General features: G+C 43.7%; 1 protein-coding gene across 1 annotated transcript in view; it reads right to left on the reverse strand.

Annotated features, from left to right (window-relative positions):
- Positions 1-20,844, reverse strand: part of GLG1 (golgi glycoprotein 1) — a 111,855-nt gene that overhangs the window by 20,765 nt on the left and 70,246 nt on the right. The window contains exons 3-9 of the mRNA XM_056136196.1: positions 18,583-18,669; positions 15,581-15,796; positions 10,845-11,048; positions 9,905-9,976; positions 7,867-8,050; positions 4,909-5,123; positions 1,420-1,541 (exon numbers count right to left, since the gene is read on the reverse strand). Coding sequence (XP_055992171.1) covers positions 1,420-1,541; positions 4,909-5,123; positions 7,867-8,050; positions 9,905-9,976; positions 10,845-11,048; positions 15,581-15,796; positions 18,583-18,669 — 1,100 coding nt within the window. The remainder of the gene's footprint in view (positions 1-1,419; positions 1,542-4,908; positions 5,124-7,866; positions 8,051-9,904; positions 9,977-10,844; positions 11,049-15,580; positions 15,797-18,582; positions 18,670-20,844) is intronic.

Here is a 20,844-nt window from a genome sequence, read left to right on the forward strand (position 1 = left end):
CGAATTTGTTTTGTTTTTGAGCCACACCAGCGATGCTCAGGGCTTATTCCTGTCTCTGCACTCAGGAATTAGTCTGTGCAGTTCTCAGGGACCACACGGGATGCCAGCATCAAACCCAGGTTGGCCCTGTGTAAGGCAAATGTCTTAGCCTCTGTGCCATCTCTCTGGTCTCAAAATTTGTTTAACTCTATACCCCTTTGCTGATGCTTTGATACAAACCCCATAAAGCTTATCATTTTACCTATAACCTCAGCTAATCTCTCTATAATGTGAAAACATACCCACCAAAGGCAATTAATTTAAAAAAGTTATCAAATAATATCCTATTGATTTTTTCCAATTATATCATTTCCCCCCCATCTTTGCTCAAACCGGGACCCAGGAAAGACTACCAATCCTTTAAAAAATGGAACCCTAAACCTATTTTAACCTGTAGCAGGTCCCTCACTCCTTCATCTTTTTTGTCCCTTCAGGGCCAATGCAGGGTTGTTTTTGGCACTGCTTGAGAGACCATATGGGATGCTGGGGATTGGACACGAGTCGACCGGGTACGAGGCAAGCATCCTGCCTGCTGTACTATTTCTTTAGGCTCATAATATTAGTCTGAAGAGTGCTTTTTTGTGTCCTCCAACCACACAAAGCTTTAAGGAACAGTAGCTTTTTAAAATCCTCTACCATAACACGAATTTAGTAGTGTATTCACAGCAGAATGATGATAAACATGGTCTGCATTCATTTTATTGTTGGGTTCTGCCAGCTGTAGGCTATGAAGATATTTGCAGCATAGGAAATTTGCTTTGACATGCAACTTGGTTTTATGAGCTGTTTAAATCACATGGAATAAAACTGCTGCACACCACACTTCAACTATAATGAATTACTTTTGGAGTGATAGGACAGTGGGGAGGGCATTTGCCGATCCAGGTTCAATCCCTGGTATCCCTGAGGACCACCGGGAGTGATTCCTGAGTGCAGAACCAGAAGTAACCCCTGAGCATCACTGACGATGGGGCCAAAACAAAAATGAATTCCTTTCCAATGATGATCAAATAGACAATGTATAAATCAATAAATAGAAGGAAACGTACAGAGACACAGTACGTGTTACTTTATCCAGAGTGATTCAACTCTTAAGTATTAAATGGAATTATTCAGTGACAAATATATAGGCTTGCACATGTTCAATTATTATTAATAGACATTGGTACAATGCTGAACTAGATGTTTCTACATCAGAGATGAGACAGAACCAAAGTTTACATTTTATGACTGGCCTTGGCAAAAGTTAATGCCTCTTCCTACTTAGCAAGATTTCAGTTAAGATGTTGAATCGTCTAAAAATCATTTGAAAGGGTGTGCCCTTTGCTGCACTGCCGAATGAAATACAGTGTGGAACAGTCACTTCAAATAAGAACTTACATTGGGTCTCCTGAGCGTATGTGTTTGCAGGCTGTCTGAATCACAGACTCGCAGGCTTCGTTCAAAGCTCTGTCAATGCGGTAATCGGCACCCGGGTCAGTCTCCTGAATCAGCGTTTGAAGCTGGGTTAAAAAAAAAAATTAAGAAGAAAGTCATTTACACACAGGAAAGGAGAATGTCATCTTTTTATGTACTCAGTTATCAGTTTGGCTTATCACAATGTATTCTAAACAAGGTATTACAGTGATCACTGGCCAAACTTCAAAAAAATCTTGCCAAGCGCTTTCCAATGAGTTCTCCACCTGCTGATATCATTTCATGCCAACCTATCTGACCCATGACCAGATGCTTGCAAAATAAAGTATCTTTTCAATATCATGTCTGCCTCTTTCCTCACATTTATTATTTGGCAATCAAATAACTAAATCTGACACTCAGTTTTGGTTGGAACCAAAACTGAAAGATGAAGAACACGTGTAAGGCTCTCCCCCGGGGCTAGAGGGACAACTCAACAGGATGGAGCACATGCTTTGTATGCAGGGGGAACAACTCTGATTCCTGCTTCCACATTGTCCTCTGAGCACTGCCAGGAGCAACTCTCAGGCCTGAGCCGGAAGTACCCCTGAGTATGATGGGTGTGGTCCAAAACCCAAAAAATCAAATATAGCAGTTAAAAAAAAATATGAAGACATCTAGTTAGAGACCAAATTTGGTTAAAGGACTCTAAATTTGAACTTGTTGTAAAGACACTGGCAATAAAACATACTGTTTTACTTAAAACAGATGTGGTATCCTTTCACTTGCAAGAAATAGTAATTACAAAAAACTTGAATATTATACTACTTATAATTTTCTGCTCTTCCTCCACCATCTTGTATACAAACAAGAGATTTTGTTATGAGTATAAAAATACTTGTCACTCAAAAATTCCAGCAAAAATAAACAATGAAGAAGAAAAAAAATCGACAAGTTGTCACTGTAGAACTGAAACTGAGAATGTATCACTGTTACTCCTATTCTGATTTTGGGGCTACTCCCGGCAGTGCTGAGGGAGCCATGCAGTGCCGGGGAACAAAACCTGGGTTCCTGCAAAAAAAGTTTGTGTTCCTGCTTTTTGAGCCTAGCTCTGCACTCAGGGATCACTCTTGGAGGTGGTTGGAGGCCCCTCTGGCCCCTGAGAATATATTCTTCAGAAGAAAAAGTCATTTGGGGCACCAAGAAAAAGCTTTAAATTAAGGATCAGAAGACCAGAGTTCTATTAATAGTTCTGACTCTATCAGAATCTGCAATCAGAACTATTAATTCAGATCTGTAAGACCTTCTACGTTCCAGTCCCCCACTCCTCCATTCTTCTTCCTCCCTCTCCCACCCCTGGCTGTGACCAGGGCTTACTCCTGGCTCTGTGCTCAGGGCTCATGGGACCATATGTAGTATTGGGATCAAATCCAGGTCAGCTGTGTGCAAGGCAAATGCCTTCCCCACTATGCTATCTCCTGGCCCAAAATTCTAGTTTCTTTAACTGATGAAAATTATGAGAGACAATCATGAGAGACAATCATGTATCGAAGAAGGCCGTGTAAACCATGAAGCATTTTACAGATGTAAATAGTGTTACTGCTACAGATGGGGAGCAGATGGTGTTTGGGGTGGGAATCTCAACTAGCAGAAAGCAAATCTGAAGACTACAATTCTCACTGGTCTGGGTTCCATTTTCCTGGAGGCCTTCCTGTGTCATGCAGTTAGCCTGTAGGCACTGACCATCTCTGATCCTCACACATCTAACCTGCAATTGTACAGGGAAGGCTAGAATAGCACCAGCTCATCACTATTGATCACAGAGCATAAAGCAAAAGGAAACCCTCAGTTCTCACCATCCTAACATAAGTCAATAATCATGATCAAAGAAATACTAACAATTTTCATTATTTTGTAATGAAAGTTATTTACACTAATTCTTGGGCAGTTTACGGAAAAGGTAGAAAATGTGACGGTTGGTTGGTAGGAAGATCACGGTCAAACAACAACTAATTTTACTGCTGACAAAGATTAAAATATTAACAGCTTCTTCTGAGATGAGCCAGCCTAGGAGTCTGAAAGTCTCTGCAAGAAATTTATCAGTTAAAAGTCTATGACTGACAGGCAAACGGGAGACTTCAGAATGGATATACCAGACTGTGACTGCTGAAAGGGAAAAATATCAATGCCCCATAATCTCCAGCAGGCAAATGGCTTTCGGGATCACGACCACTCGGACTCCGCGAACGATGTGGGAAATAATGTGAAGGAACCTGGGTGGCTCCATGGTTAGACATCTGGTGCAGCCCGACTGCTTAGAAAAATGCATCCGAGAAATGACTGGACGATAAGCTGGGCAGTCATGTTTGGTTGTGGAGAAACTGGGACTGGACTTTCTCAGCCATAAAGAAAGCCAATGCTTTTATGATTCAGGAAACTATAAACTCTTTTTGGATCATTCATGCCTCAAATTTCTGTGAACAATGGATAAAACCCACCCATAAATATAAGAGACAAAGTGTTTCTTTACTCCTTGGCTGAGTTTAAGGCGGGTAAAATCACAAACTTTACTCTTTTAGGCTCATCTGTGTTGGAAAACACCTAATTTCTGGCTGGAAAAGATGAAGTGGGTTGCACTTATTTATCTTTCAGGTTGATCATTAACTCTTTCAGCAAGATACGTTTTTCAAAGCCCTGGAGATAAACCTGATGTCTCAAAATAAAGTCAAACCAACTTCTTTTCTTTGTTCATCTTAGTACAAGTACACCCTTAAGGAAAAGAAAAATGGGGACCCTGAGTCATAGTGCAGCGGGCGAGGGGGTGTGCACTACCTTGCACGTGGCCAACCTTCCTGGCACCCACAAGATCTGCCAAGCCCTATCAAGAGTGATCCCTTAGTACCACTAGTGGCTCAAAATCAAAAAAAGAAAGGATTACTCCCAACTGTATTTCCAACCCCTACTCCATGCTACATTAAGGATGAAATACATTATTTTCTTTTTAAATGGATGAAGTGCAAACATAGGAGGCTTGACTCCTTCTTGGCCTGTGACCCAGCACCTGCCTTTCACCACTCTGTGGTGTCCCTAGTATGGCCACTAAGCCACCAGCTCAGACCATGGTCAGTTCTGGAAGCCGTCCTAGCTAGGCTTGGTACTGTGGCTAAGAAGGGACGTTCGTCTACCTTCTGTCCATGGAATGCATAAATTTCTGTCTACATATTTCCTGGGTGACAGCGAGCAGAAGCTGAGATAACATTGCACTCAATATCAACATTCTAAAATTTAATTTTTTATATGACTGATGGAACATTAAATGAATATTCAGTTTTTATTTCTATAGTTTCAGAAGAGTTTAAAGTCAGCAAATCTGACCCAATGAAAGGATGAAATAAACTGAAAGAGCTTTGGAGAGTTTCTCTGTCCGACAGAGGCGTGTGGCATTTAAGGGGGCAGCAGGCACGCTTCCCTTACCGCCTGTTGGCAGTTGATTCCCAGGTTCCCCTTCTCTCCGCGAACCACTTTCATCAGACAGTGCAGGGTGCGGCCTTTCCGATGTAATCCGGAGCAGTGGTGTTCAATCTCCGCCCGGCAGCTCAGGATGATCTCAGGGCTCAGGGAAAAGTCCTCCATGAGCATGCGCCGGTAATCCAACATCTCCCCCTGGCACTCACTGCTCACCTGGCGCCCTAAATCAGGAGAAGCCACGACATACAGGGGGTGAACAGCAGGTTTGGATGGGACCACACACCGACATAACAGAATGTAGAAAAATCCAGAACCTTGTAGAAACTCTGCAGACTGGGGTAGGTGGTTCTATTACATCGATTTTGTATAAATGAATCAATAGTGCAATTAATTACTCACTGATGGAAGTCCTATCAATAATCAATGGGGTAAAAGTAAAAATGCAAGTCAGAATGATCCCTGCACAGTAAAGCCTGTGGAAAACACTCAGCAGCTCTCCCTTATCCGCAAAGGGCACGTTCCAATCCCCCCGGATGCCTAAAGCCTGATATGAAACCAAACCCATAGAAACTGTCTTTTCCTACACACCCATACTCAGGATACTTTCCTGTTGGTATGGCACACCTAGTAGTGCTCGGGGGACCTCTGAGTGCCAAGTATATGCTCCAGCATGTCAAGACATCTCGCTGGCACCCACGATGAAGTACATTGAAAGATCAATAGCAATAACATAAAACAATGTGTTATAATGAAATTTATGTGAATGTGGTCTCTCAAAATATCTTACTGTACCTAACGTCTGAACTGTGGCTGACCACGTGTAAATGACACCCCAAATGAAGAGAGGACTACTGGACCTCTCAAACAGTCACTACTGCTCCCCTACCTTCTTTCAGCTGTAAAAGCCAGCCAACTGGGAAAAATTATTTTAAAGAAATCAGAACAGCTTTACTGAGGTATAATGAAATATGGTAAACCATAAATACTTAAAGCATATTCTTTGATGAGTTTTCATCAGAGAAAACTAAGTACAATCAGGACACTGAACATGTATGTCAAGTTTACGTCCTTTTACTCTATTTATTTATTTATTTTATATTTATTTACTTATAGCCTTTTCTTGGGGTCACACCCAGCAATGCACAGGGGTTACTCTTGCTCTGCACTCAGAAATTACTCCTGGCAGTGTTTGGGGGACCATATGGGATACTGGGAATCAAACCAGGGTGGGCCACATGCAAGGCAAACGCCCAACCTGCTGTGCCATTGCTCCAGTCCCCTATTATTTTTAAAAGTATTACTATTTTGGTTTCTGGGCCATACCTGGTGATGCTCAAGGCTAACTCCTGACTCTCTACTCAGGAGTCTCTCCTGGTGATGCTTGGGGGACCTATGAGAAGTTGGGTCTCAAACCCGAGCCCGGAGCATGAAAGGGAAGTGCCCTACCCAATGCCCGACCCTCTAGTCCTTCACAACCCTTTAATTTTTTTTTTTGGCTTTTTGGGTCATACCTGGAGATGCACAGGGATTACTCCTGGCTCTGCACTCAGGAATTACCCTTGGCAGCACTCAGGGGACCATCATATGGGATGCTGGGAATCGAACCGGGTTGGCCGCGTGCAAGGCAAACGCCTACCCGCTGTGCTGTTGCTCCAGCCCCACAACCCTTTACTTTAGAATCCAGCCCACCAACCCCATCTCTAGGCAACTAGTGACATGGTTTCTGTGACTATAGATCAGTTTACTAGTTCTACATTTTTTCCAAGGTTATATATGGAATTATACAGTGCAGGGCTCTTTCATTTGAATTCTTTTATTTAGCATAATTATTCTGAAATTCACCCATGCTTCAAGAGCTCATTTCTTTCCATTGTTGAGTTATAACGATTCTTCAATGTAGACCCTTCAGCTACTGATGGAGCTATTCTAGTGAGAAGCTATTACAAATAAAGCTCTTATTATTATTCAGGTATAAGAATTGTATGAACATATGTTTTTATGAGCCTTAAGTAACCTAGGAATTATAAGAATAGGTCATATTTTAGGTGTATATTTAACATTTTCAGAAATGAGTGAGGTATTTTCTGAAGTGGTTGTGCTGTTTTAAATTCCTGTCACAGTGCATGATAGCTTTAGTTCCTTAAATTGTCAGTTGGTCTAACATTAACCATCTGAATAACTTTCCTAAAACCTCTGCTCATATCCTTTGGCCATTTACTCTTGGAGGGTTTCCTGGTTTGCTTATTAATGTACACTTAAAAATACTACTTCTCCAGTACCCCGTTTCATTTCTTCTTCTTCTTCTTCAGGTAGTCAGGTATCATTCCCGGCAATGCTCAGGGGACCATAAAGAGTGCTGGAGATCAAACTTGGGTATGCTGTGTACAAGGCAAGCGCCTGCCCACTGTACTATCTCTCTGGACTCCAATGAATTTCTTTATTTTTTCTTTCTTTCTTTTCCTTTTTGGGTCACACCCGGGAATGCTCAGGAGTTACTCCTGGCTCTGCACTCAGGAATCACTCCTGGTGGTGCTCGGGCGACCATATGGAATACTGGGAATCAAAACCGGGTCAGCTGTGTGCAAGGCAAACGCCCTACCTGCTGTGCTATCTCTCCATTCCCCCTAGTGAATTTCTTAATCCCACCACAATTAAAAGAAGTTGGCTGTTACAAGGCAAATCACCTCATCCTACTGTCACAAAAAATTCTCAGCACAAGGTAATATTATTTTTGTTTTATAAGTGAGAAAAATGAGCTCTGAAGAAATTAAGGAAAGTAAGTAAAGGTGGGTCGCCAGGTCGTGTGGGGCTAGAATGAGCCTTCTACTGGGAGTCCGTGCCGGAGGCTCAGGTCCCAGGTACAGGTGTGCTCGGAAAGCGCAAACACGGGAGGAGCCCGACAGGGAGGGTTAAAAGGCCTGAGATCCAAAAGGGAAGAGAGGAGAGAGAAAAACAAACTCGTACCTCGATGCACAGCTGACTCCAGACACATGAGCAGGTAGGAGAGCCTGGCTTCCCGGGAACGAGGAAGGTTTTCCACATTGCACCGGTACTTCTTCAAGTCACTCTTACAGGATTTGGCCAGTGAGTAGCTGACTTTATAGTCCTGGGCAATCAGCTTCTGTCGGGTTGTCAGTGCTTCTCGACACTGAAAGAAGAGGAAAACAAGAGCCATGAGAGGGACAGCTGTGGGGGCTCAATGCACCCATGTACCCAATCCAAGTAGAGTCCCACGACCAGGTCAACTATGGTCGACTACCCCAATGAATTAGAACTGAGCTCTAGCAGTGGGCAAGATTTCTGGCTGTGTGTCTCACAGGTAGAACATATTCCTGTTATGCGTGAGGCCTCCTGGCGGTACTCGCTGGGTGCTCAGAGACCATATGGGATGCGACCCCTGGCAAGGCGATTGCCCTCCCACAAAAGGTAAAAGGCCCTCCCGCTGATCATCGATTTGCTCGAGCGGGCCCAGTAACGTCTCCATTGGAGACTTTGTTGTTACTGTGTCTGGCATATCGAATACGTCATGGGGAGCTTGCCAGGCTTTGCCGTGCGGGCAAGATACTCTCGGTATCTTGCCGGGCTCTCCGAGAGGGGCGGAGGAATCGAACTCGGGTCGGCCATGTTGGCTACGTGCAAGGCAAACGCCCTGCCGCTGTGCTATTGCTCCAGCCCATAATATCAATAATGAAAGAAATGAAAACGAGGGCTGAGAAGATAGCTCAAAGGGCTAGAACACATGCTTTGCATGTAGGAGATCTGGGTTCGTTCCACAGCACGCCACAGGCCCCTGAGCACCTCAGGAGTGGCTCCAAAACCAAAACAAGAAGAAACTAAAGGAAAAACTTTCCTTAAACTACGTAGGAAAGTAAATGACAGGAAGAAAATAAAAAAAATTATTTGTGAAAGTCATGAAAGATTGGTATTTATTCGGAGACAAAGAACCATCAGCAGTGAGGCAGATTCATGAAACAGCTGCTAAGAAATAAAAAAATTAATGGTCTAGGGTATGTCCACACTCGTCTATGCCCAGGGAGGACAGGGAGCACTAGACACTACTTCCTTTGAGGTTTTTAATAAAATAATCTCATGTGGCAAAAAACAGACCAAAAAAAAGTTAACTGTCTATGAAACATACTGGTTTGGTTAGTCTAACTTTCCTCAGTAGAAAGGCTGGTGGCTTCAGAATGATGTAAAAATGTCCCAATAGCTCATATTCAAGGCTCACCATTCAAGCCCAAACACACATCTCACTTGCTTGTCTGTTTCTTTGCTGGCTTATTTCTCTCTTGAATATATTTCCCCTCTTTCTTTCCTCTCACATCTTTCTCATTCTTTTTTTGAGGGTGGGGTTGGGGGTACACCCAGCAATGCTCAGGGTTCCTCCTGGCTCTGCACTCAGGAATAACTCCTGACGGTGCTTGAGGAACCATATGGGGTGCCGGGGATGGAACCCGGGTCAACCCATGCGAGGCAAGTGCCCCCGCCGCTGTACTCTCGCTGTGGCCTTTCCCCTCACAGTTTTCTAAGCAAGTTTCATTCAATGAAACTATCTAGCTTCACTTCAACCGAAAACCAAAAAACTTCAATTTTGCTACCCAAATTGAATCCCAATTAGCTCTGCACTATCTAGGTACCACAACGAAAGCTTTAATTTTCCGGGATAGAATGATAGCAGAGTGGGGAGGGTGCTCGCTTTGATGCAGCTGACCAGGACGGGATCCCCAGCACCTCACTGGTCCCCCGAGCATGCCAGGAATGATTCCCGAGCACAGAGCCAGGAGCACAAGACCCTGAACTCCAATGGCCCCAAAACAAAAACAGCTTCATTTCCCTTTTAAGCAAAATATCTTTGACTCCCTACTAAAAGCCAAATTTCACCTCTGGAAAGTTAAGTTTTACTAGTTCTTTATATTTAGAATAAATCTATAAGAATACTGCTTGAAGAGTTTGAGAAAGTCTTTGGAAATAAAATACTGATTCGCTTCACAGTAATACTTACTTTTTCACTCATGGATTCTTCAAATTTATGATTAAACAGGCACTTATAGACTCTGCCTTCACCAGCTTGTGTCTGTAAGGTAGAACACAGACAGCGTGACAAAGATGACAAACTGAACAGCTACACCAGGCACCAGCCACCATCATGCAGAGAACTTTTCTGTGACTATACTGGTGTGTACTTTTGAATAATTGACTCATCCATTCATTAGTTTGTAAGAAAATAATGCCCTGCAGTAAAAATGAAAAAGCGTCCCTTGAGATTTCTTGCTATTGTCACTGTTTCAAGGCCATTTCTCTTGGAACTCAGGGATATGTCAGTGTGTCTCCTTCTTAGAACTTTCTGCAAGTCTCGGTATAACCCTTACAAACTGCAATGGTTAAAGCTGCAAACTGGAAACAGTTCCCACAGTGTGGGAGCATCAATCCATCCTTCCCACTGTGGCAAGCTCAGATAAGATTCCGTTTGCAGGCTTAGAAAACTGTTTCCAAGGATCTGCTGGTAGTAGTAGTCCAGGATTGATTTTATTTATTTTCAAGGACTGATTCTTAAACAGAAGCCTGTTATTTTCTTCATCTCAGCTAAAAACATAGAAATGAGTAATATAGTTAAGTTTCACTCGCGGAATAAATGCAAATGGGATTCCCTGGTAAAATGAATCCTACGGATGAAAGTGGGTTTCTAAGAATGACATGGAAAAGGAAGATGAAGCAAAAAACAGTGTGTGGAGATTGTCGGAAGCCAACTGCTAGCTGGATGCTGAATCACCCGGGCTGGGCACTCCCTACCACTTCGCTAGCCCAGGCCCAGCTCCACCTTCTATTTCAGTAGCTTTTCTACATGTGAGGGATTACGTTGGCTTCTTTCAGTTTGGAATAAACTATTAAAAATATTTTTAAGAGAAAAGAAAGAGAAGAAAACAGCCTCCGAGCTGACTCACATTTTCACAGAAGCGCTCTCGATCATCTCTGCAAGCAAAGTATAAATGCCGGTCTAAATGGAAGTCGTCCGAGGACAGCTCGGCTACCCGCAGGATGGCTTTCTTGCAGAGCTCAGAGACCTGAATCTTGGGGTCTCTTTCTTCCGCCTCCTTGACCAGGCCTTTCTCCAGGCAGGAGACCACCTCACCCTGCGAATGTGCATCCTAAAACACCAAGAACACAAGTGCTTTGAAATCCATGCTGCATGGGGCCAAGAGCTAGTACAGTGGGGAGGGTGCTTGCCCTGCAGGCAGGCGGACCGGGGTCCATCCGCGGCATCCCAGATGGTCCCCTGAGCTTGATGAGATGACTCGGAGTAATTTCTGAGTGCAGAGCCAGGAGTAACCTCTGAGCGTCAGTGGGTATGGCTCAGTCCCACTCCCCCAACTCCTCCGAAACAAATCCATATAGCAACCAGAAACGAGTTTCAAATAAACATTGCTTGCTTTTGTATAAACGTGTTTAGATGCTTACTGACATGCTAACCACCCTCATGTATTTTTTAACACCTTAGGATTCTATGAAACACCTAAAATTTGTGCCTTTTGTACATTCCACCTAAGAAGGGCTCACAGCCTTTTAACAAACTTAACAGTTTCCAAAAAGATCTTCTCACGCCTTTGTGACCGCCATTTGTACATAACCATGAGCAATACGGCTCTACAGAGTTTAGAAACCTCTGATGAGCAAAAGGGGCTTTGGAGTCGTTCTAAAGAATCCACAAAACTCCCCTCCGGTCACCACTTCAATAATTTAATAGCAGCACACAAGTTTGTCTGCCTCTGGCCTACTCAGATGAGACCTACCCATATCTACTTAAACAAAAGCAAATCTAGAACTGGATAAACAGTACAGTGGGTAGGGTGCTTGTCTTACACAGAGCCCACCTGGGTTCGATCCTGAGTGTTCCATATGGTTCCCCTGAACACCGCCAGGAGTAATTGAGTAATTCCTAAGACCAGAGCCAGGATTAAACTCCTGAGCATAGTTGGGTGTAACCCAAAACATTTTTGAAAAAGAAAAGCAAATCTATGATAATGAAGATTTAGACAGAAACATATGGTCAGTAACATGATTTCACAATAAAAAAATGTCCTATACCAAATTTTAGTAACCCATAACTTGCATAGATGGTTGCTAGCAATGAGGTTTTAATAATACAAAAAAAAAAGTGAAAATACTAACATAAAAGTTCCATTAGAATCAGTCTTTTATTTTGTTTCTGGGCCACACCCAGTGGTGCTCAGGGGTTACTCTGGGCCCTGCACTCAGGAATTACTCCGGTCAGGCTCATATGGTCCCCCAGCCCTCCAAGAATGATCTCTGAGCACAGAACCAGGAGTATGTCCTGAGCACTCTCAGGTATGGGTCCCCTACCCCCGAAAGAGCTAATGTTTTAATTTTCTATATACTTTACTCTTATTAAAAAAAAAAAAGACCTGAGACAGATAACACCATCTCAAAAAAGTAGGCAAGAACTCAATTTTCATCTCCATTCTCTATTCATATAATCCAGTCTCCATTTCAATATTTTTGGTGTTGCCTGTGACACCACTAGATGTAGAGAAAAAAAAAACTAAATTAAAGTCATTGATTAAAAGCAAGAAATGAGGGGCCAGAGCAACAGCAGAGTTGACTTGCCAACACAGTTTCCATCACCGGCACCCCATTAGAGTCACCTGAGCCTCGCCAGGACTGATCCCCGAGTGCAGAGCACAGAGTAAGCCAGAGTACCACAGGTGTTTCCAAAAACCAAAATAAAAAAAGGGGGGGGGGGGCTGGAGAGATAGTACAGCGGGTAGGGTGTTTGCCTTGCACGCAGCCAAGATGGCCGATACAGGTTCGATTCCCAGCATCCCATATAGTCCCCTGAGCACCGCCAGGAGTGATTCCTAAGTGCATGAGCCAGGAGTAACCCCTAAGCATCGCCGGGTGTGACCCAAAAAAAGTGGGGGGAGGGGAGAAAGAAGAGATACAATAATTTAACTATTGGATGAAAAGTGTGAAAGTAGTAATAATATCCTACTACATACTCAAAATTCCTACATGGGAGGGCTCATACTTTTATCTTTTCAGAGGATATAAATAATATACTCTGTACTTCTGGAGATCTGAGATTTTAACAATATTTATTTAGAAAATTCTAGGGCTAGTGCGACAGCACAGTGGGTAGGGCATTTGCCTTGCACGCGGCTGACCCGGGTTCGATTCCCAGCATCCTATATGGTCCCCTGAGCACCACCAGGAGTAATTCCTGAGTGCAGAGCCAGGAGTAACCCCTGAGCATTGCCAGGTGTGACCCCCCCCCAAAAAAAAACAAAACAAAAAGGGAAAAGAAAATTCTAAAGTTCTTATTAACAGTTCTAAAATAAATAAGTATTACTATTTGGGGAAAAAATATAATTGGGGCAGATGGACAGTTTGGCAGGTAAGTACCTGCCTTGCACACGACCCACCCAGGCTTGATCCTCAGCAACACATCGTGTGTACCACCCCCCCGCACCCTCCCCCTGGGAAAAACGTGTTTATTGTTTTGCAATGACAGTTCTAGATTCACAGGAGGCAGGGTACAGATTAGCCATGAGCTCCCTGCTTTGCTCTTTGGAGGAAGTTAGTTCAAAGCCTGTCTCGATGGCATCGATTTGACGAGCCGTTCCCTTCTGTGGTCAGAAAGGGCAAGGCAGGCTGAGGACAAGCCCCACAATGGACTCTGGGAAGGAACGGGCTTTTTTTTAGAAAAGCAGGATAAGTCCATCTCACGGTTTCTAGAACCCTGAAAAGCCTTGATGCTGGGGTGGCGCTGAGATCACCGATCCTAAAAGGGATGTGCAGCAAAAGATAAAAGTGACAAAAATGTACCTATGATGGCTGGCAGGAAGTTTTTGCTATTTTAAGCGTTGATAAAACTGTCCTACTGTCACGCGGCTGGACTCGACCACTGCTATTTTCTGCAGCCCTTTCAGTCACTGCTGGGAAAGGAGGTTTTCCAATGACCACTTGGGCTGTGGGTGGGAGGCGGGGTAGCGACTTTTAAGCAGTCACCAGGGAAGAACTACTACAAAGAGGTGAAGTGGAAAGTCCACTCCGGTGGGGGCCCCTTGGTCACAGTACGGAAGTGCCACCACTGACGGAGGAAAGGACGCCCAGAAGACTTCCAGGAAGGTATCGAAAAAGTAGAGTTGGCATGGAATTGAATCAAACACTCTAAAATTAAGTCTGAGGAGTTTCCTGAATTACCAGGGTGACTCAGGTGACTTAATTACTTTGGTACCTTCTAGAATTGGCTGGGAAGGGGGAAAAAACAAACAGACAAACCTGCTTTAATTATGAAAACTATTTTTGTTTTGAAACCGCCTGAAAGTTTGATGCCAAGAGATGCCCTGACTGGTCTGAGGAGAGGGCAGTGCTGACCAGCACACAACAGGAAGCACCAACGCTCTCATCTGAACTGTGGCGGCAGTCCAGTCAGCGAGGGAAGCCTGCGCACCACAGGGCAGAGAAGAGCCAGGGCTGCGGGACTCAGGGCGCTCCCTCTGTCAGAGCCCAGCAGAGGTCAGTGAACAGGGCCCTTGGTCTCAGATGGCTTCTCCTGCCAGTGCCTATGGACTTCTCCAGAGTTTAATTTATTTTCTTTTCACTAAGAAAAAAAAAAAAAGGAGGGAAGGGGAGGAGAGAGGAAGAAAGGGAAGGGGGGAGGAGGGGGAAAAGAGAGAGAGAGAGAGAGAGAGAGAGAGAGAGAGAGAGAGAGATTTTCCTAAATCTCTCCATTGTCTCTGGACAATGACAAAGATGAGACAAGCTTAGGGACTGGATTGATGTATAGTAGGTTGGGTTTTTGCCTTGTACACAGCTGACCCCAGTTTGATCCCTGGCATCCCATATGGTCCCTGAGCCCTCCAGGAGCTTTTTTTTTTCTTTTTTCTTCTTGGGTCACATTTGGTGATGCACAGGGGTTACTCCTACCTCTGCGCTCAGGAATTACCCCTGGCAGTGCTCAAGCATATGGGATACTGGGAATTGAACCGGGAATTGAATTGAACCGGGTCAGCCGCATGCAAGGCAAACGCCCTACCCGCTGTGCTATTGCTCCAGCCCCCAGGAGCTATTCTTGAGTGCAGAACTAGGAACCCTAGAATTCCTGAGAGCCCCCCTCACCCCACCCAAACAAGGACAAGCTATAATTATGAGGAAGAAACTAGTTAATAAGTTATTTTCTTTTCCATCGTTACTAAAACTAATTCTTCTGCGATGAAGATAACAATGTATCATAATTATAGACTACCTTCTCACAAGTCATCCTAAATACTTTTAATATCTAAATAACTCTTTATGCTGATATACTTACATTAAAAAAATCTGTGAGAGCTGTATTCATAGAAAACTAAACAACTAAACAACTAAAGTCTCTACTAATCTAATTACTGTTCTAAAAAAAAAAAACATGATAATGCCAGAGGAACAGTATCAATAACCAGCAAGTGGTCTAAAGTGTTATCTTTGAAGATAACAATACTAGTTTTCCATACGGCAGATAATTTTTTTTAAGGGACAAACTGAACGCATTCACAAGATCAGGACAGTTGAGACTTCACCTTTAAGGTCCCTTCTAGTTCCCAATTTTCCCAGCACCAGTTATACAAAGATTTCACGCAACTGCATAAAATCCCTTTGGTGAGCTCCGCTAGTGAGTAGTTACCTTTTCTCCCAGCCGAATGCTGCCACACTTCAGAATGTTGATGTCATTTTTGCAATTATCCATAAAGCCACAGATGAGACGGTAATCGCTGAAAATGATGGCCGTCATCTTGGTAATGTACTGGTGACACTGGTACTCAGTGATGTTGCCTCGGTGATCCACCAGGCAGGAAACCAAGTAACCTTTTCCAACAGGTTCATCGCTACATTCTTTAATCTGCTCAGAAGAAAAGAAGCTGTTTCACACAGCAGTCTATGTCCGTACCAAACTGCCTTACCACTGCTAATTTGTTATCATTGATTCTCCACCTCGATGGTTAGAATAAAGGAAACACTTAGAACTACATTTGCACGGTGTCATGCATATTCATATCATGCCTTCTGTGAAATAATAGATTTTCAACAATTTGCACACACACAGACTGACAGACAGACACACACACACCCATTATGAAGTAGAAACAGTCACAGAGGCACTAGGATCAGGCAATCAATAATTTAAAAATGTGAATCAAAGGGCTGGAGAAATAGTACAGGAGGTAAGGTTCTTCCCTTGCTCGAATTAACTCTGGGTTGATCGCTGGACTGCGTGTGGTTTTCACAGGGCTTCCACAGGCCACTCCTGAGCACAGACTCAGAAGCAGTCACTAAGAACTCCCTGATATGGCTCCCCAAAATACCAAAAAAGTGAAGAAAAATCCAGGGTCACAACTGTCAGTAAATGTTTATTTAGCTTCAATCATGTCAGATGTTAGAGAATGCAGAGCTATAGAACTGTGTTTCGGTTCTGCACCAGTTACAACAGGCTCAATAGGCTGAGGGATTGAACTAGAAGTTGATGCTTTTCTCCAGAAGTTCTGTTGGAGACTATTAAAACAGAAGGAAAATATATAAAATTAATGAAGAAGGAAGAGGAAGGATGGAGGGAGGGAGGAAAAAAGGAGGAAGGAAGGAAGGAAGGAAGGAAGGAAGGAAGGAAGGAAAGGAGGGAGGGAGGAAAAAAAGAAGAAAAGAGCACTAAAGCATCAACATAGTAAGAAGCAAGAATAAGCTGTGGAATGGGGGGAACAGTCAAGGTTCCTGACAGGAGGTAGCAGGAAGCAGAACTGGGCTTAGTCACAGACAGTAAATAACAAGCTTGGTTTGCGTTGGCAGATAATTCCTGTGTGGTGTTTTTCTCCTTGGAAGTAGGAGAAAGTAGGAACCCCTCAAAAAGAAGGAAGATAGGAGGAAGATACAGAACAAAGTGTTCTGTTGACGACTGTATTTCTGATCATTTTCTTCTCCTAACTCTAATCATTTTCGAGAAAGGAAGATGTAACCTTGGCCCGAGAATCCTTTACAAAACCACAACAATACAAAAGGTTAACAGGCCTGTTGTTACATCCACATTACCAGCCTTATTTTAAAAGGAAAAAGAGAACTGAATCTAGCCAAACAGTCTATACCTACACTAAATTCCACACAGGGGCCAAACTATTAGGCGCAGCTCCTAAGGGAACCCGCGTCGGGAGTCTGAGATGCTGAAGAATAGCATTTCAAAAACAGCTGTCTATTGGGGCAGGAGCAACACACGGCTGACCAGGGTACGATCCCCAGCATTCCATATGGTCCCCTGATCCTGCCAGGAGTTACGCCTCACTAGAGCCAGAAGTAACTCCTGAGAACTGCCGAGTGTGGCCCCCCAAGCACTGCAGCACTGTCCTCCCATTGTTTATCGATTTCCTTGAGTGGGCTCCAGTAACATCTCCATTGTGAGATGTGTTACTGTTTTTGGCATATCGAATGTGCCACAGGGAGCTTGCCAGGCTCTGCCCTACCTGCCCCGCCCCAAGCAAAAAAAAAAAAAGCTGTCTTTTCTAAAAGTAAAAAGGCCTTATTGGTTTGAAACAGTTAACGCATAGCCAATCCAGTGCGAGAAGCCTTCTGGGGAAGCGGGTACAAGAGATCCCAACAGGATGTCATGAGGACAGAAACTGAAGACTCACCTGGTGAAAAACTCCCGAGAGTGGTTCTGACTAAGTCATCAATAAACTTTTGAAAGAAAGTTTTTTCTGGAAGATAATTTTTTCCTTTCATGATCTCTAATCATTAACTCTAAGGTAGAAGAATAGCAACTTTTTTTTCCCTGTGATTTGTATAATTCAGTATGCAGAAATCTGACTTCCTAGAATTTGTTACAGATTCCAAAGAACACAATTTAAAACATTTTCAATGCCACAATTTTCACTCCTACTATTTGGTGTGTACACTGTCAGGAGAAATAAATGAAAACTATCCCCCTTTAAGGCATCCCATACCAATAATTGTCATTGTCTATATACTCAATATTCATTAAGATCAATATACACCGTCTTTTACATGACTTTAAAATGCTGAGTCCTCCAAAAGAAGAGAGAGAGAACAAGGGGGAATGCCCTGGCACAGAGGCAGGGTGGGATGGGGGGGATGGGGGGTGGGAGGGATGCTGGGACCCGTAGTGGTCGAGGATGGGCACTGGTGGAGGGATGGGTACTTGATCATTGTATAACTGAAACCTAAGCACAAAAATTTGTAAGTTTATAACTGTACCTTATGGTGTTTCACTAATAAAAAAATTTAAAAAATAATGCTGAGTCCTGTTACTAGAAGCATACACTTCTGTGGTCCGACAGACTCAATGGCATAGCCCAGACACTCAGGAATGACCGCAGGCCTCCTGGGGACACCACTTAGATATGCCTCAGAAGAACAGACTGTGAAATGGGAGCGAGCAGCGCCGAGGAGAGGGCCCCCATTCTGGGGAGCCAGTCTGATGTCTGTGCTACTGAACAAGAAGCACCCACCAAAAGTACAGGTGGACAGTAACTGAGAGTCTCTGTGACACCCACCTCGGCCAATCTCTCAACCACAGATGTGAAGTTCAAGTCCACAATTCAGTCAATTTATTCTTAATGACTGGTCAACAGATGTGATTTTCACTCCCCAGCCATTCCAAACCCACAAACTTCTTTCACCACTTACCTCTGATATTGTGGATTTGCAAACCTCTCTGGCCACAGACTCAAATTTGGGATCTGTCGTTAGGTTCAGCTTGTAATTCCACAACAACTAGACAGAGAGTGGGGAAGGGGGAAAACCCTCTGCTTAGAATAGTTAGAAATTTATCAGCATTGGTTACTATAAATAAATGATGAGCACAGAGACAGATAACGCATATTCAACTTCAGTTAAAACAGATAAAATGCCATTGGATTTGCAGATAAAAGAAAAAACCATGAAGACTAAATACCATTCAAACATACTTCTTAATTTTTATCTAGAGGGCCATTTTTAAAATTTGTGAAATTCAAAGTTATTAAAAAGCCAATAAAAAGTTTAAATTAAAATCTGATAAGATTTTCAAAGAAAATATGAATAAGGGATATAGGCAAAAATTCTACTTATATCAAAAAGTCTAATCTAGAAGCTTAAGTTTGTTGGGTTTATCTGCAGATTTTGCAACCAACAGATGAGATTTATGTCATCATAAAGATTCTATTCCCCACTGCTGACCTTGCCAGAAGGCTGGAGAATTGCTCCTTTTGGCACTTCGCAAACTTCTTACCCATTGTATTACCTCTCTGGCCTTGGTATCCTCTTTTAAAACCCTGAGTTGATGGGGTCAGACAGATAGTACAGTGGATAAGGCATTTGCCTTGCACACAGATGACCTGGGTTCGATCCTCAGCATCTTATATGGTTGCCTGAGCACGGCCAAAAGTAACTTCTGATTACAAAACCTAGCGTAACCCCTGAGCATCACCAGCTGTGGCCCAAAAATAAAAAATAAAACCCTAAATTGATATTTATACCATAAATCTACTTTATGAAACTTTTAATCTAAAAGTACCATTACTAGAGGTGAGGGTTGGGGGTCTGGAGCGACAGTACAGCGAGTGGGGGTAGGGTGTTTGCCCTGCACGAGGCCAACCCAGGATCAATTCCCAGCATCCCATATGGTCCCCCAAGCACTACCAGAAATAATTCCTGAGTCAGGAGCCAGGAGTAAACCCTGTGCATTGCCGGGTATGACCCATAAAGCAAAAATAAATAACTAAATAAATACAGGTGAGGTTGGTTCAATATCTTTGTAGCTTTGAGAAAATTTCAGTAAGTGATACAGTATCTGAAAAATATAAAAAGCATGCTCCTAAACTTTATTCAGAGGGAGAGACAGAACAGGGGCATTGTCTGATGTAGAACATGAAGAGATTTGAGGAGTGGGGAGGCCTTTCTCTCTGCGACAGTCCAAGACTAAAGCACATAATCAAGGGGGATGGGGTGGGTGGAGAGACAACAATATAGGGGTACTGCTTGTATTAGAGGCAGTCGGCTCAGGTTTGATTCCCAGCACCCCCTAGGATAACCTGAGCCCCACCAGAGAGATCCCCGAGTGCAGAGTGAGGAATAAGCCCTGAGCACCACCAGGTGTGACCCCAGAAGAAAAGGATGTGATTAAGAGAGGGGATCCAACTGAACTGCTCAGTACTACACAGTCCCGCACGCTGCTGTTGCAGCAGAAACACAAAACCAGACCAGAATAATCTATCAATCAATTATTCATGGAATCATTTATATTTCTGCTTGGCTTCTTTTTGGGTGTGTGTTCTTTTGTTTTGGGGGCCACACCTGGCAATGCTTAGGGGTTACTCGCCTCTCAGTGCTTGGATCTGCTCCCTAGGGGGGTCAGAGGACCATGTGGGGCCGGGGACTGAACCAGGGCTCCCTCGTGTAAAGCCTGCACTCCCTACCTTCGAACTGTCATCGGCCCTGCTTAGCACTTTTTTGTGGCCTAACATGTGCACTCGGGTATTCTTAAGAGCCTGGCACTGTCCTCAGCAGCCATAGTCAGCAGCAGGGCGTGTCACTGAATACCTGACTAATGGCATCACCACGGCAGCAGAGGAGAGGGCACCAGGCACTGGAGGAGGGGTTGGCCAGGGAAGAAACCTGAAGGACTAGTGGCTGTCAGCAATATTACAAGGGGGTGTGGGAAGAGAGTGTTTAAGAAAATAAGAGAGTTGTGGGAAGTTCCCTCCAGAAGGAAGCTTAGAGGAACTATGAGATCTCATTAGAGGAACTGAAAGCCCAATAGAACACCGCATCTCGAACGGCAGGAAGGGTCACAGCACAGAGCTTTGTAAATTATGCATGAACTTTTCTACACTGGCAGGTGGGGTATACCCACATTCATCAGTGGTCAGGGGACCATGTGGTACCCGGGGATCTGGTGCTTGCAAGGCA

Source organism: Sorex fumeus, unplaced genomic scaffold, assembly GCF_029834395.1.
Source record: "Sorex fumeus unplaced genomic scaffold, SorFum_2.1 ptg000122l, whole genome shotgun sequence".
NCBI classification, from domain to species: domain Eukaryota; kingdom Metazoa; phylum Chordata; class Mammalia; order Eulipotyphla; family Soricidae; genus Sorex; species Sorex fumeus.